The sequence below is a fragment of the Equus quagga genome, chromosome 11 (genome assembly GCF_021613505.1).
Source record: "Equus quagga isolate Etosha38 chromosome 11, UCLA_HA_Equagga_1.0, whole genome shotgun sequence".
Lineage (NCBI taxonomy): Eukaryota > Metazoa > Chordata > Mammalia > Perissodactyla > Equidae > Equus > Equus quagga.
Genome location: NC_060277.1, coordinates 114,992,329 through 115,004,343, shown reverse-complemented (window position 1 = coordinate 115,004,343; position 12,015 = coordinate 114,992,329). Strand labels below are relative to the sequence as shown.

The window sequence follows — 12,015 nt, the reverse complement described above, 5'->3', positions numbered from 1 at the left end:
CGCCCCGCCGGCGTCCGCGGAGGGCTGGGCTCCCGGAGCGGGGCCCGGGGCCGGCGGGCGCGGAGGGGCGCGGGGCCGGGAGCCTCGCTCGGCCCGGGCGCCCGCAGGGCTGAGTTAGGGGCGGGCGCGCCCCCTTCCCGTCCGGTGGGAAGTCGCTGCGATCGGAGGGAGCCCCCCCGAGGCGCACGGCTTTCGGTTGCCGCGGAGGATGCTTGGGGTCTTCCGGGGCGCCGAGCTTTCGCCCGGGCGCGGCCGCTGCGGCGTCGGCGGGAAGCCCGGCCCCGCGTCGGGGGCTGTGCTCGGACGGCTCCTGCGCGCCCGGCTCCGCGCACGGGCCCCGGCGGCTCCTCCGCGTTCCCAGCCTGGAGACGAGCGGCGGCAGCGAGTGCCCGAGAGGACCTCGCTCCTCTTAAAATAGGATTTACCTGTCGTTGGTGGCTTCTAGAAATAGGTTCTGATCTGCTTCCAAACTTTGTGATTACCGGGGTGCCTTTGGCTGAACCGGAGTGGCCACGGGCGAGTGAGTGTTAGGGACAAGGCCATTGCTCCACGGGCGTGCATAAGGCCCCCCTCGACGCCAGGGGTCTCTTGTCGCATTTCTCAGATTGTGAGGGCTTAAAACAGAGCCGCCTTCTGAAGTGGATTCCAAGGTGTTTTTTTGAATTTAGAAAGAGGTCTAAAAATTTCTGTGAGTTAAACTGATTTTTATCTCACCAGTTCTTTGACTTTGCCAGGAAGTAGTCTGGGCTCACCTTCTTTCTTTTTTATTTTTGGTGAGGAAGATTGGCCCTGAGTTAATATGTGTGCCCATCTTCCTCTATTTTGTGTGTGGGACCCCCCGCCACAGCATGGCTTGATGAGCTGTGGGTATGTCCATGCCCGGGATCCGAACCTGCAAACCCCGGGCCACTGAAGCAGAGTGAACATGTAACCACTGTGCCAACTGGGCGGCCCCTGAGCTCATTTCCTTATAAATAGTGAGACCTAAGTTAGGAGAGGCGGTGTGTCCATGTTGCAGGTCTGTCTCTCCTTAGGGACTTAATTCTGTAGCCTGTGTCAGAGGCCGAGCCAGAGCTTCCCTCAGTACGAATTCTGTTTGTCTCTTGGGGTTAATGCTGGGCTTGGCTCGGAGACCTGGACTGCCGTGCCCTGTTGTGGAGGATCAGGTAGAGCGACTTCCTAAGCTTGGAACTCTCCAGAAGCCTGTAAGCCTGACCTTTAGTCCCTCCAGGAGTGCAGTGTCATGCTCTGGTCCTGGGTGAGCAGTGGGAGGAATGGCCAGAATCCTCGACCGGGAAACTGCTCTTCCCATGTTGACGTGCCCGAGGGTGGAGGCAGACTCGATGCCCATGCCACAGGCTGCGGAGCACGTCTCTGGGTGTAGAATCCGCCATGAAGTGTCCTAGAAATCAGCGGGTGAAAGACTTTGTGCGTGCGCTCCGCACGTTAAGCAAGTATAGTTGAGGAGCAAAAACAAGATATTTTATGCTCTTAACAATTGGGACTTCCTAAGGATTATTTGAAACAAAATCTTAAAAATTGAGAACAATGTGGGGGCAAAGCCTGTTCAGTCAACTCAAAGTTACTAGAAAACGAGAAAGACGGAGTCCAGCTATTTTAGGAAAATCTAGATTATCCTTAATTTGTTTGATAAAAGCAGACAGTAGATTGAAAGCCATTGTGGCGTTTTATCTCATATCTATCGGTGAAAACCTCTTTTCAGAAACAACGGCCTGTGACGTTTTCCACTGTGCAGTGCTGTTTTAAATACAGTGCACAGTGCAGTGACTGCTGAGAGGAGAACCTGCAGCCTGGTGCCTCCGCCCCTCGCGTGGCCTGTGTGCGGCAGGGCGTGTGGTGTCCTGCCCCTGACTGAAGCGTGGCCCGAGGTCGCCTCTGTGATAGCGCACCTCGGAAGGGCTTTGGTCAGTGTAGAGACCCAGTCTTGGAAAGTGGTGCTCTTTGTCCAGGAGCCTTCCAGGCCTGCCCGTCGTTTCAGGCTCGCCGCAAAAATAGTTTTTTTAAAATTTTGCTGACTTTTATCATGGTGTTAAACAATTTTACTTCTTTTATTTTAATCTTTCTATTAAAAGTAAATAACGGGCCAGCCCCATGGCTGAGTGGTTAAGTTTGTGCGCTCTCCTTTGGCGGCCCAGGGTTTTGCTGGTTCAGATCCCGGGCATGGGCATGGCACTGCTCATCAGGCCATGATGAGGTGGCGTCCCACATGGCACAACCAGACGCACTCACAACTAGAATGTACAACTGTGTACTGGGGGGCTTTGGGGAGAAGAAGGAGAAGAAGGAAGATTGGCAACAGATGTCAGTCAGGGGCCAATCTTTAAAAAAAAGTAAATAAATTAGAAGGTTTCTTACGACTCTTTTAAGTCAGTCTAATGTCTGTGTGTACATCCTGGAACAATGTGAGACCTTTTTTGTGAGGAAGATTAGTCCGGAGCTAACATCTGTGCCCATCGTCCTCTATTTTATGTGGGACGCTGTCACAGCATGGCTTGATGAGTGGTGTGTAGGTCTGCGCCCGGGACCTGAACCTGTGAACCCTGGGCTGCCGAACTGGAGCGAGTGAACTTAACCACTATGCCACTGGCCGGCCCCCAGACCTTTTTTAAAGAACCTGGTCATTCATGATGCATGGTGGGGTTTTCTTCTGTTTTTGTTTGTTTGTTTGTTTTTTGTAAATCTGAAGAGAAAAATATTAGTGTTGCAGAGATATTCTTCATAAGTAATGGTTAGGAAGTGGGGTTGTGTCTTTCTGAGTGAAATAAGCGTGGAGAATCAGGGCAGTCCTCTCAGGAAGTCCTCCCATATGTTGACGAATTCCGTACCCCGGCTTCATCTTGTAGAAGCTTTGGTATCTCAAGGGGAAGTCCTCCCATATGTTGACGAATTCCGTACCCCGGCTTCACCTTGTAGAAGCTTTGGTATCGCAAGGGAAGGGTGGGGTTTGCCTTTAAGTTTCTGTCACCCATATGATGCTGAAAGACTGCAGATGTTAGTGTTAATAATAGATCAGGACCTTACTGGTCTGCGCAGTAACCATCTCGTTTCATTTCAACAGATCATTCGTGTTCAGTCTCCAGATGGGGTGAAGCGGATCACAGCAACCAAGAGAGAAACGGCTGCAACATTTTTGAAAAAGGTACCTGTGGCTCGGGTGTTTGCCTGTCAGGATCTTCTTCGTCCTCCACTGTATTCCCTTCCCATTCTCTACCTGTCCTCTTTTCCTCATTCCGCCCACTCCCAAGTTGAGTCTATTGCATTGCTTTTCTCTGTCGAGCTTGGTTGGATTGATACAGCATCACATTGTGTCACGACTGACCACTGCGTACAATTGTAGGACCAAGGGCCCAGATGTAGGTGTAAAACCATTTCACAGGAGTAGTGTTTATGACAGTGAAAAAGAGGAGAGTGAAAAACTTGAATTGTCTGTCAAAGGGGAATTGTTAAAAACATGTATAGAATGATCCCCTTTGTTCTTAAAAACTAATGCCACATAACACACATCTGTTGTGTGAGCACAGAATGTGACGTGAAAGAGCACCAGCTGACTTGAAGAGGTAGCCTTGGGAGGAGAGGCCTGAAGTCAGGAGAGTGGCTCTCACTTTATACTTCATGCCAGAGGACAGCAAACTATGGCTCCAGGGCTGGCCGCCTGTGTTTTTTTTTGAGGAAGATTAGCCCTGAGCTAATTACTGCCAATCTTCCTCTTTTTGCTGAGGAAGACTGGCCCTGAGCTAGCATCCTTGCCCGTCTTCCTCTACTTTATACGTGGGACGCCTGCCACAGCATGTTTTTTGCCAAGTGGTGCCATGTCCACACCCGGGATCCGAACTGGCAAACCCTGGGCCGCGGAGAAGCGGAACATGCGAACCGGGCTCGCCCCTGGCCGCCTGTTTTTGTAAGTAGAGTTTTACTGGAATACAGCCACAGTCATTGATTTGTGTATTGTCTGACTGCTTTGGAGCTCTAACGGCAGGGAGGTGAGCTGGGGCAGAGACTGTGTGGCCTGCAAAGCCAGAAATATTTACTGCCTGGCCCTTTACGGAAAAGTTTGCCAGCCTCTGCTTTATACATTCTGTGTTATTTGAATTTGTTGCAAGCAGGTGTTACCTTTGGTAATGATGAAAAATATCGTTTTTCATTTTTCATAAGCAAAAAATATTGTAGTGTCATGGACTGTTAGAGCCAGAGGGAATCTTAGGTGTCTTATAGTCTGACTTTTTTATTTTCACAAAGGTGGAAACTGAAGGCCAGGGGAGTAAAGAGACTTACTGAGGCTCACACTGGGCCTGTGATCTGTTGGTGAGGCCACAACTCTTACTTGGGAAATTTGGTTTCTAAAACGTAGTTGCTATCATGGTTCCAATAGCACTGCTTACAGGACCATATTTATAGGAATAAAAGGAAGAAGAATTAGGTGCAATAGGTAACAGAGAATCTCTGAGTCTTCAGGAAATTTTTAGTATCCTACTCTTGTAGTAGCATCTGACCATTGTCAGCTTGTTCTTAGGGATGGTGCTAGGATATGGTAAGTGCTAGAATTCTTGAGAGGTCATCTGCACAAAGATTAAGCATTAAGTGGCTATTGCTTAGATAATTGTGCGGATAAACACCAGACGTAAGAGAACTACCTATAGTTCTTTACTTTTCTGAGGCTTTGTGATAGGGACATTTTTTAACTTAGGCTATAGTAACCACGGGTAGATAGGATTTTGTGGGGTTTTTTTTGTGGCTTTTTTTGGGAAGATTAGCCCTGAGCTAATTGCTGCCACTCCTCCTCTTTTTGCTGAGGAAGACTGGCCCTGAGCTAACATCCGTGCCCATCTTCCTCTACTTTATATGTGAGACACCTACCACAGCATGGCTTGCCAAGCGGTGCCATGTCTGCACCCAGGATTGGAACCGGTGAACCCTGGGCCGCCGAAGCGTAACGTGCGCACATAACCGCTGCACCACCAGGCTGGCCCTGATTTTGTTTTTAACTTGAGGTTTTTGTGCTTGGTATCAAATGTAGAGTGGTCACACAGGTTAAATTCAGAAGATTTCAGAGAAACCTAAAAATATAACATTGTAGTTCTGACTTCTGTTTGCTTCAGAAGTATTCCTGAAATCCTGGTATTTCCCTCTGGGTGGTTCATTGTTGCCTCGCATAGAGAAACACAGACACGACAGCTTGTCATTGGAAGTGGTTGGAGTTGGGGAGATATAGTTTGATTTTGACTGTTTGATCGCTGAAGCCATCATCAACACAGTAGTCATTGCTTGGAAGAAATTTTCTTGGGAATACTAAAAAACAAACACATTTATTACTCTGAAGTATGTTTCCCTCAAATGAAAATCCTTTCCTTTGATTATAAAAATAGTATGGATTAATTATAACAGATTCAGGCAACACAGAAAAGCATAAAGAAACAAGCAAGAATCACTTGCAATTCTGCTGCCCAGAAATAACTGTTAACATAGCATGTCTGTGCGTGCACACGTGAGTGCATGCAGTCACACACCCCTACATACATACGTGCACAAACTTTTGCCGAAATGGGGTCATACTGTACTGTTGCTGTGCTTGTCAGATCTAGTGTATTGAGTTTAAGGAGAAACATTTATGTATCACTAAGAAAGAAGAAAGTGCTATCACACCTGCTGTCCCTTGTCACTTAGAATTTTATATTTAAATAAAGTGGTATTTTAGACTTATTTGGAAATAATTTATTTTAACCATGTATTATTTTTACCTATACATAAGAATGAAAATCTTTGGGAAATTAATTGGGTAGGATCTCCCTACAACATCACATTCAGAGTGTAGTCCTTCTGAACCATTTTTTGACTCAGCTGTTAGTGTCCATGTCTTGCCGCGGAGAGTCATTGTCTGCACTGTCGGCAGGGTCAGTGTGCCACCTGCTGACACCTGTTCTGCGGGTGCTGGTGCTGGAGTTCTCTCCATCCTACCAGGAGGGCTTGACAAACAGGATTCCTCTTCCTTCCTTGACTGATGGTTAAATGGCTTGTTTGATAGAAATGTTGAGGGTGACAGTTGTCCAGCCATGCCACCTGGGTGACAAGTTTACACACGCCCAGGCAGTGTCCTTTGTGTCAGTCCTGCTGCCCTGCAGGCAAAAACTGTAAGACGCTGTTGCTCTTAAGATGTATCCGTTTCAAAGATGTTAAATTCTTATCATATGATCATTTGTAACCTTTTTTTCACTTGACAGTAGGTTATGGACATGGTTCTATGTCAATAAATGTAGATTTACATCCTTTTTTTTTATTGTGATAAAAAAATAACCCGCAACATAAAATTTGCCATCTAAACCATTTTTTTTTTAAGATTGGCACCTGAGCTGACAACTGTTGCCAATCTCCTTTTTTTTTTTCTTTTTCTCCCCAAATCCCCCCAGTACATAGTTGAATATTTTAGTTGTGGGTCCTTCTAGTTGTGGCATGTGGGATGCCGCCTCGGCATGGCCTGACAAGCGGTGCCATGTCCGCGCCCAGGATCCATACCGGCGAAACCCTGGGCTGCCGAATCCGAGCGTGTGAACTTAACCTGTCCACCATGGGGCCGGCCCCTAAACCATTTTTACGTGTACGATTCAATAGTGTTAAGTACATTCACATTGTTTTGCAACCATCACTACCATCCATCTCCAGAACTTTTTCATCTTGCAAATCTGAAACTCTGTCCCATTAAACAGCAGCTCCCTTCTCCTCCTGCCCCAGCCCTTGGCAACGACCATCCTACTTTCCGTCTTTGTGTATGTGACTTCTCCAGGTGTCTCATGTAAGTGGGATCATACTGACCTTTAGTAATTAATAGTTTGGCTGTGTACATGTACCCTATAAATGGGCTTTGAAATGGCCTTCCTGTCTAATCACAAAGTTGCCTGAAAAGTGTAGGTTGTCTTCTGTGAACGTTGTTGGCTCTAGCTTGCTGTCCCCACACTTGATAGCCTTGATCCTGATGTAATTTGTGGTATTTATGCCCTCTAAGGAAATTGATGTTTTCAAGTGTGGTGAGATGGTTTATGCGGAAAATCTCTCACAGAATCTTGAGCCTTGGCTTCCTGTGAGACCGTCTAATGCTTCTCACTCAAGAATTCCTTTTCCATGAATCATCAGCCGTAAACCCCTCTAGGATGAGTCCTTCTGGCTGTCTCACTCACCGGTGCCCCTCCTCACCCTAGTGCCCTTCAGCCTGTTCTGTCAGGCTGCTGTTGTGCTTGCTTCCCTGAAACGACTCTTAGAGAGTCACCTCACGTCCTACCTGCTTGGGCTAGTGGGTGGTTCTCAGTCTTTTCTTAATTGATCTCTCAGCAGCATGTGACATGGTCCCTTCTCCTTATAATACTTCAACTTTTTTTTTTTAAAGATTGGCACCTGAGCTAACATCTGTTACCAGTCTTTTTTCTTCTTCTTATTCTCTCCCAAACCCCCCAGTACATAGTTGCATATTCTAGTTGTAGGTCCTTCTGGTTGTGCCATGTGGGACGCCACCCCAGCATTGCTTAGTGGGCAGTGCCGTGTCCGCGCCCAGGATTCGAACCAACGACACACTGGGCCGCCTGCAGGGGAGCGCAAGAACTTAACCACTCAGCCACGGGGCTGGCCCCACTTAATTTTATTAATGCCACTTTTAGCTTGGAGGAAAAAATCATGTGGTATCACATACTTATTATAGTATATCTGATATAAAATCTTAACTTTGTCTTAAAGACCATTTCTTATTATTGCTTTCAGAATGACAAGGTGATTTGAAATTACTTTTAGTCCATTTTTTTAAATCAGTAGAATATAAGGTTAATACATAAAGTTAATTATTAACTCTTTTTTCTTACAGTGAATAAATACTAGCTGTTATCCGTAATTCCATATCAAAGGATAAATCAACCATAGGTAAAAGCAGCAGGTAGAACAAGGCATCAGCTGTCAGTGAGCCTTCGGCTGACTTAGGGAAATGTCCAGCCCCTCCCTGCTCTCGTTCCTGACCCATGCTGTCTCTTTGTAAGGAGTCTCATGGCAGTTCTCTTTTTAACAATCACAAAACATTTAATGTGATAGTTTCATGTTGCATAATTTAGAGTTATTATCTTCATAATTCCTGCCTTCTTTACTTTTCCAGTGTTTTTTCTAGGTCTGAGTTTTTGTCTAGTATTGCTTTTCTTCAGCCTGAAGAACGTCGGGAGGCATTTTCTGTAGTGGAGGCCTGCTGGTAACAGGCTCTGGCGGGTTTTGTTGACCTGAAAATATGTTCCTTTTACCCTTGTATTTGAAGGGTATTTTTGCCGGATACCGAATTCTGAGCTGACAAGTTTTTAGTCCCCCTCAGCACTTTAAAGATGTTGTCCCATTGTTTTGGTCTCAGTTGATCTCTGGTTTTCAGCGGTTTGATGATCATGTGCCTACGGGTAGTTTTCTTTTTATTTATCCTCCTTTGGGTTTGCTGAACTTCCTGATTTGTTACTCTGTGTTTTTCATCAAATTTGAGGGTTTTGCCCATTCTTTCTTCAATTTTTCAGTTGTATCCTCATTGTCTTCTCTTGAGGGTCATTTGATATTGTTCTAGGGGTTGCTAAGGCTCTGTTCATTTTTCTTTTAAATCTCTGTCTTCAGATTATATAGTTTCAGGTTAATTGACTCTTTCTTCTGTCATCTCCCTTCTGCTGATAAACCCATCTTGTGAATTTTCCATTTCAGTTATTTATTATATTTTTCATTTGTAGAATTTCCATTTGATTCTGTTTTATTATTTCTGCTCCTTTGCCGCGAGACCCTGTCTTTTCATTGGTTTAACTCTTCTCTGATGACCCTTTTAAATGTTGAGCACCAGCTTGGATCCCTCTCCTGGCCTCAAACTCAAGTACTAACTGCCAGCCTGATGCCTTCACCAGGGTGTCTGGAAGTCAATTCAAATCTCAGCGTTAAATAGAAGGCTTGATGGGGCCGGCCCAGTGGCGCAGCGGTTAAGTGCACATGTTCGGCTTTGGCAGCCTGGGGTCTGCTGGTTCGGATGCTGGGTGCGGATATAACACAGATCATCAAGCCATGCTGTGGTAGGCGTCCCACATATAAAGTGGAGGAAGATGGGCATGGATGTTAGCTCAGGGCCAGTCTTCCTCAGCAAAAAGAGGATTGGCAGATGTTAGCTCAGGGCTGATCTTCCTCAAAAAAAAAAGAAGGCTTGATTTTCCTTTCAGTCTTCCTCCTTCAGCCTCTTATATGGCTCCCTTACAGGTGTCACCTTCCAACAGTTCTCAACCCGGAATTCTGAACACCACTGTGATGTCCGTCCTCTCCCTCACTCCATTCTGCCCTCTCATCCTGCCCCTTACTGGGGGCTCTTGATTATGATGACTGGAAGGTGTGCTCCTTCCTCCCTCTCCACTGTCCTGGCCTCATCTGAGCCCGTCTCCTCTTGTCCAGACGATTGGCTATCCCATTTCCTCTTCCCACCTGCAGCAGAGTGGCAATAAGAAATAGGATCAGTAGGTCGGCAGCCTCCTGTCCTCAGCCCCTGTGGCTTCCCATGGCTCCTGACCTGGCCTGCAGACTCTTCACGGCCCACATGGTCCTGTGTGTCAGCTCCTGTCTACCTCGCCAGTCTCATCACGTCCTGCTTCCTTCCTGCCCGCTGGACTCTGACCTCACTCTTTCCAACCCCTTCCTGCCTGTTGGCCTTTGTATGTGCTCCTCCTGCCTGCCTTGTTCCTTCCCAGCTTTGTGCGTAGCAGTCTCACTCTCCTCCTCCAGGCCTCTGCTCACATGTGCTCCTCAGAGAGACCTTCTCTGTCCTCCCTTCTGGGACGGCCTCTTCCCTGCTTTGCTCTCTCTCCCTTCCTGCCTTGGTGCTTATCTCAACCTGTGGTGCTCATCTTTGTTGAGTTTGTCTCCCCCACTTGATGGTAAGATCCTCAATGGCAGGAGCATGGTCTGTTTTTACTCCGTCTTGTGTTCTGAGCACCCAGAATGGAACAGCACACAGGACTGCTTACTGTTTGTTGAGTGAATAAATGAATATTCCCAGCACCTGGCATGGTGGACATTTGTTACTGATTTAGTGGCATCTTCTATACTTCATTTTTCTTCTGTTAGGTTTCAAAATTGGAAGTGAATTTTTAGAATTGATTTCAAAAGTAGAAATTAAACTTTCCAGATATGGCCATGACTCCAGCTTGCTTCAAACTCTTAAATGTGTCATAGTCTTATCATTTACAAAAGCTTTGCTTCTTTTTGGCCACTTTTCTCGTTTTACTTGACATCTGCATAAACAGTACAAATTTCCTCACAAGAGAGCAAAATAACCAGAGAAATTTGGCTAACGAGGAGCAGTTTCTAAATTTAGTGAGTGTTCTCCTATTGTCTGATGTATATGTGATCAGAGTAATGATGCTTAAATATTTTATTAACTGTCTGTTGTTTGGGGCTTGTTTTAGGTCGCAAAGGAGTTTGGCTTCCAAAATAATGGCTTCTCAGTTTACATCAATAGAAACAAGACTGGAGAGATAACGGCGTCCTCCAATAAGTCCCTCAACCTGCTGAAGATCAAGTATGTGCCCGGCGGGGAGGGTGGGATGACGGCACCGGTTACCCACCACGCTTGCTCCATTCTGTCCTGTTTCCTCCTCACGTCGCCCTGATACTGTAATTATGGTCCCAGTCACTGGCCGAAACACAGGCGACCATATTTCTTGCCAGGTATTCAGCAGTCACACTGAATCTGCAGTTACTGTTGAGCCGCTTTGGCTGACTTGCAGAATTCTGAGATGTGTGTCACTGAGGAGAGAGAGTTGCGGTCTAGGGCGGGGGTGCGGCGGGTGAGCTGCACAGTCGGCTGCTTCTCTGCAGAGGAGGACCTTGAACGGAGCTCTGTGCGGGCTTCTGCCTCGGGACCTGCTTGTCGGGCAGAGGGGCTGGCAGTGCAGTGGCTCAGTGCCCAGACCATATTTCTTGCTGGCGAGACCCCATAGAGTTCCCTAGAGTTGAGTGATGTCAGTAGGGGTTTATGGGGTACAGAGACCTCTTCCCATAGCTCACTGCTTATTTTTGTAGTTTCAGTGGAGCACAGCCTCAGGCATTCATTTACGGGTTTTCACCCTACAAGGGTGGAGCTGAGTGATTGTGACAGAGATGGCATGGCCTCCAAAGCCACAGATTTTTACTGTTTTGGGCCTTTGCAGAAAAAGTTTGCCAACTTCTGTCTAAACTGTCTGGGCACACCTGCTAACATATCAGTGAGCCGAACGCTTAAAATCATTCAGGCCTCAGCTGATGGGTGGGGAGCTCTCCCACGGGGGCTGCAGGCAGTGTGAGTGGGTGGGCTGAACTTTGCTGGTGGTTGGCTGTGTGTTTACCTGTCAGAATAATAGGCTATTTTGGCAGTTTGTGTGCTCGTTTTTAGGTTCACAAGTTAGTATATCTAGAAGATAAAAAAGCACTTACAGCATTCGTTTATTTGTTCTTCAACAAATATTTATTGGACATCTGCTGTTTGCCTACCCCTGTAATTAGATAAAGCCTGTCGTTGATGTCCATTTCCAGTGCAGATGAGGCTCATCTTTCCTCCCAGCTTGTAAATGGTTTTTGCACCTTAAGAATCACTTCTCATGAGTGTTAGGTGGGTTTGGATTCACACTGCGCCCTCACTGGCTGTGTGCCTGGGGAAGTTACTTAACCTCACTGGGCCTCACCGTCCCTGTCTGCAAGGGGATAGCAGTGCCTCCTTCACACGGCTGCACGGCACCTGTACATGGTGAGCCCTCAAAAGATAGTGGCTAAGTTTTGAAAAACTCTTCTGAAAGCTGGATCCAAGGAAAGGAGGCTACAGAATGAAATGCCTTTGAGACAAAGCTATCAAACTGGACTGTGGTCGCACCAGGACTGTACCCAAGGTACTGTACCCGAGGCACCAGTACTGTACCCGAGGCACCAGGACTGTACCCAAGGTACAGTACCCGAGGCACCAGGACTGTACCCGAGGTACTGTACCCGAGGCAC

The 12,015-nt window shown here is 47.0% G+C and overlaps 1 protein-coding gene across 1 annotated transcript in view; it reads left to right on the top strand.

Annotated features, from left to right (window-relative positions):
* Positions 1–12,015, top strand: part of NPLOC4 (NPL4 homolog, ubiquitin recognition factor) — a 73,833-nt gene that overhangs the window by 5,266 nt on the left and 56,552 nt on the right. The window contains exons 2-3 of the mRNA XM_046674643.1: positions 3,080–3,160; positions 10,455–10,567. Coding sequence (XP_046530599.1) covers positions 3,080–3,160; positions 10,455–10,567 — 194 coding nt within the window. The remainder of the gene's footprint in view (positions 1–3,079; positions 3,161–10,454; positions 10,568–12,015) is intronic.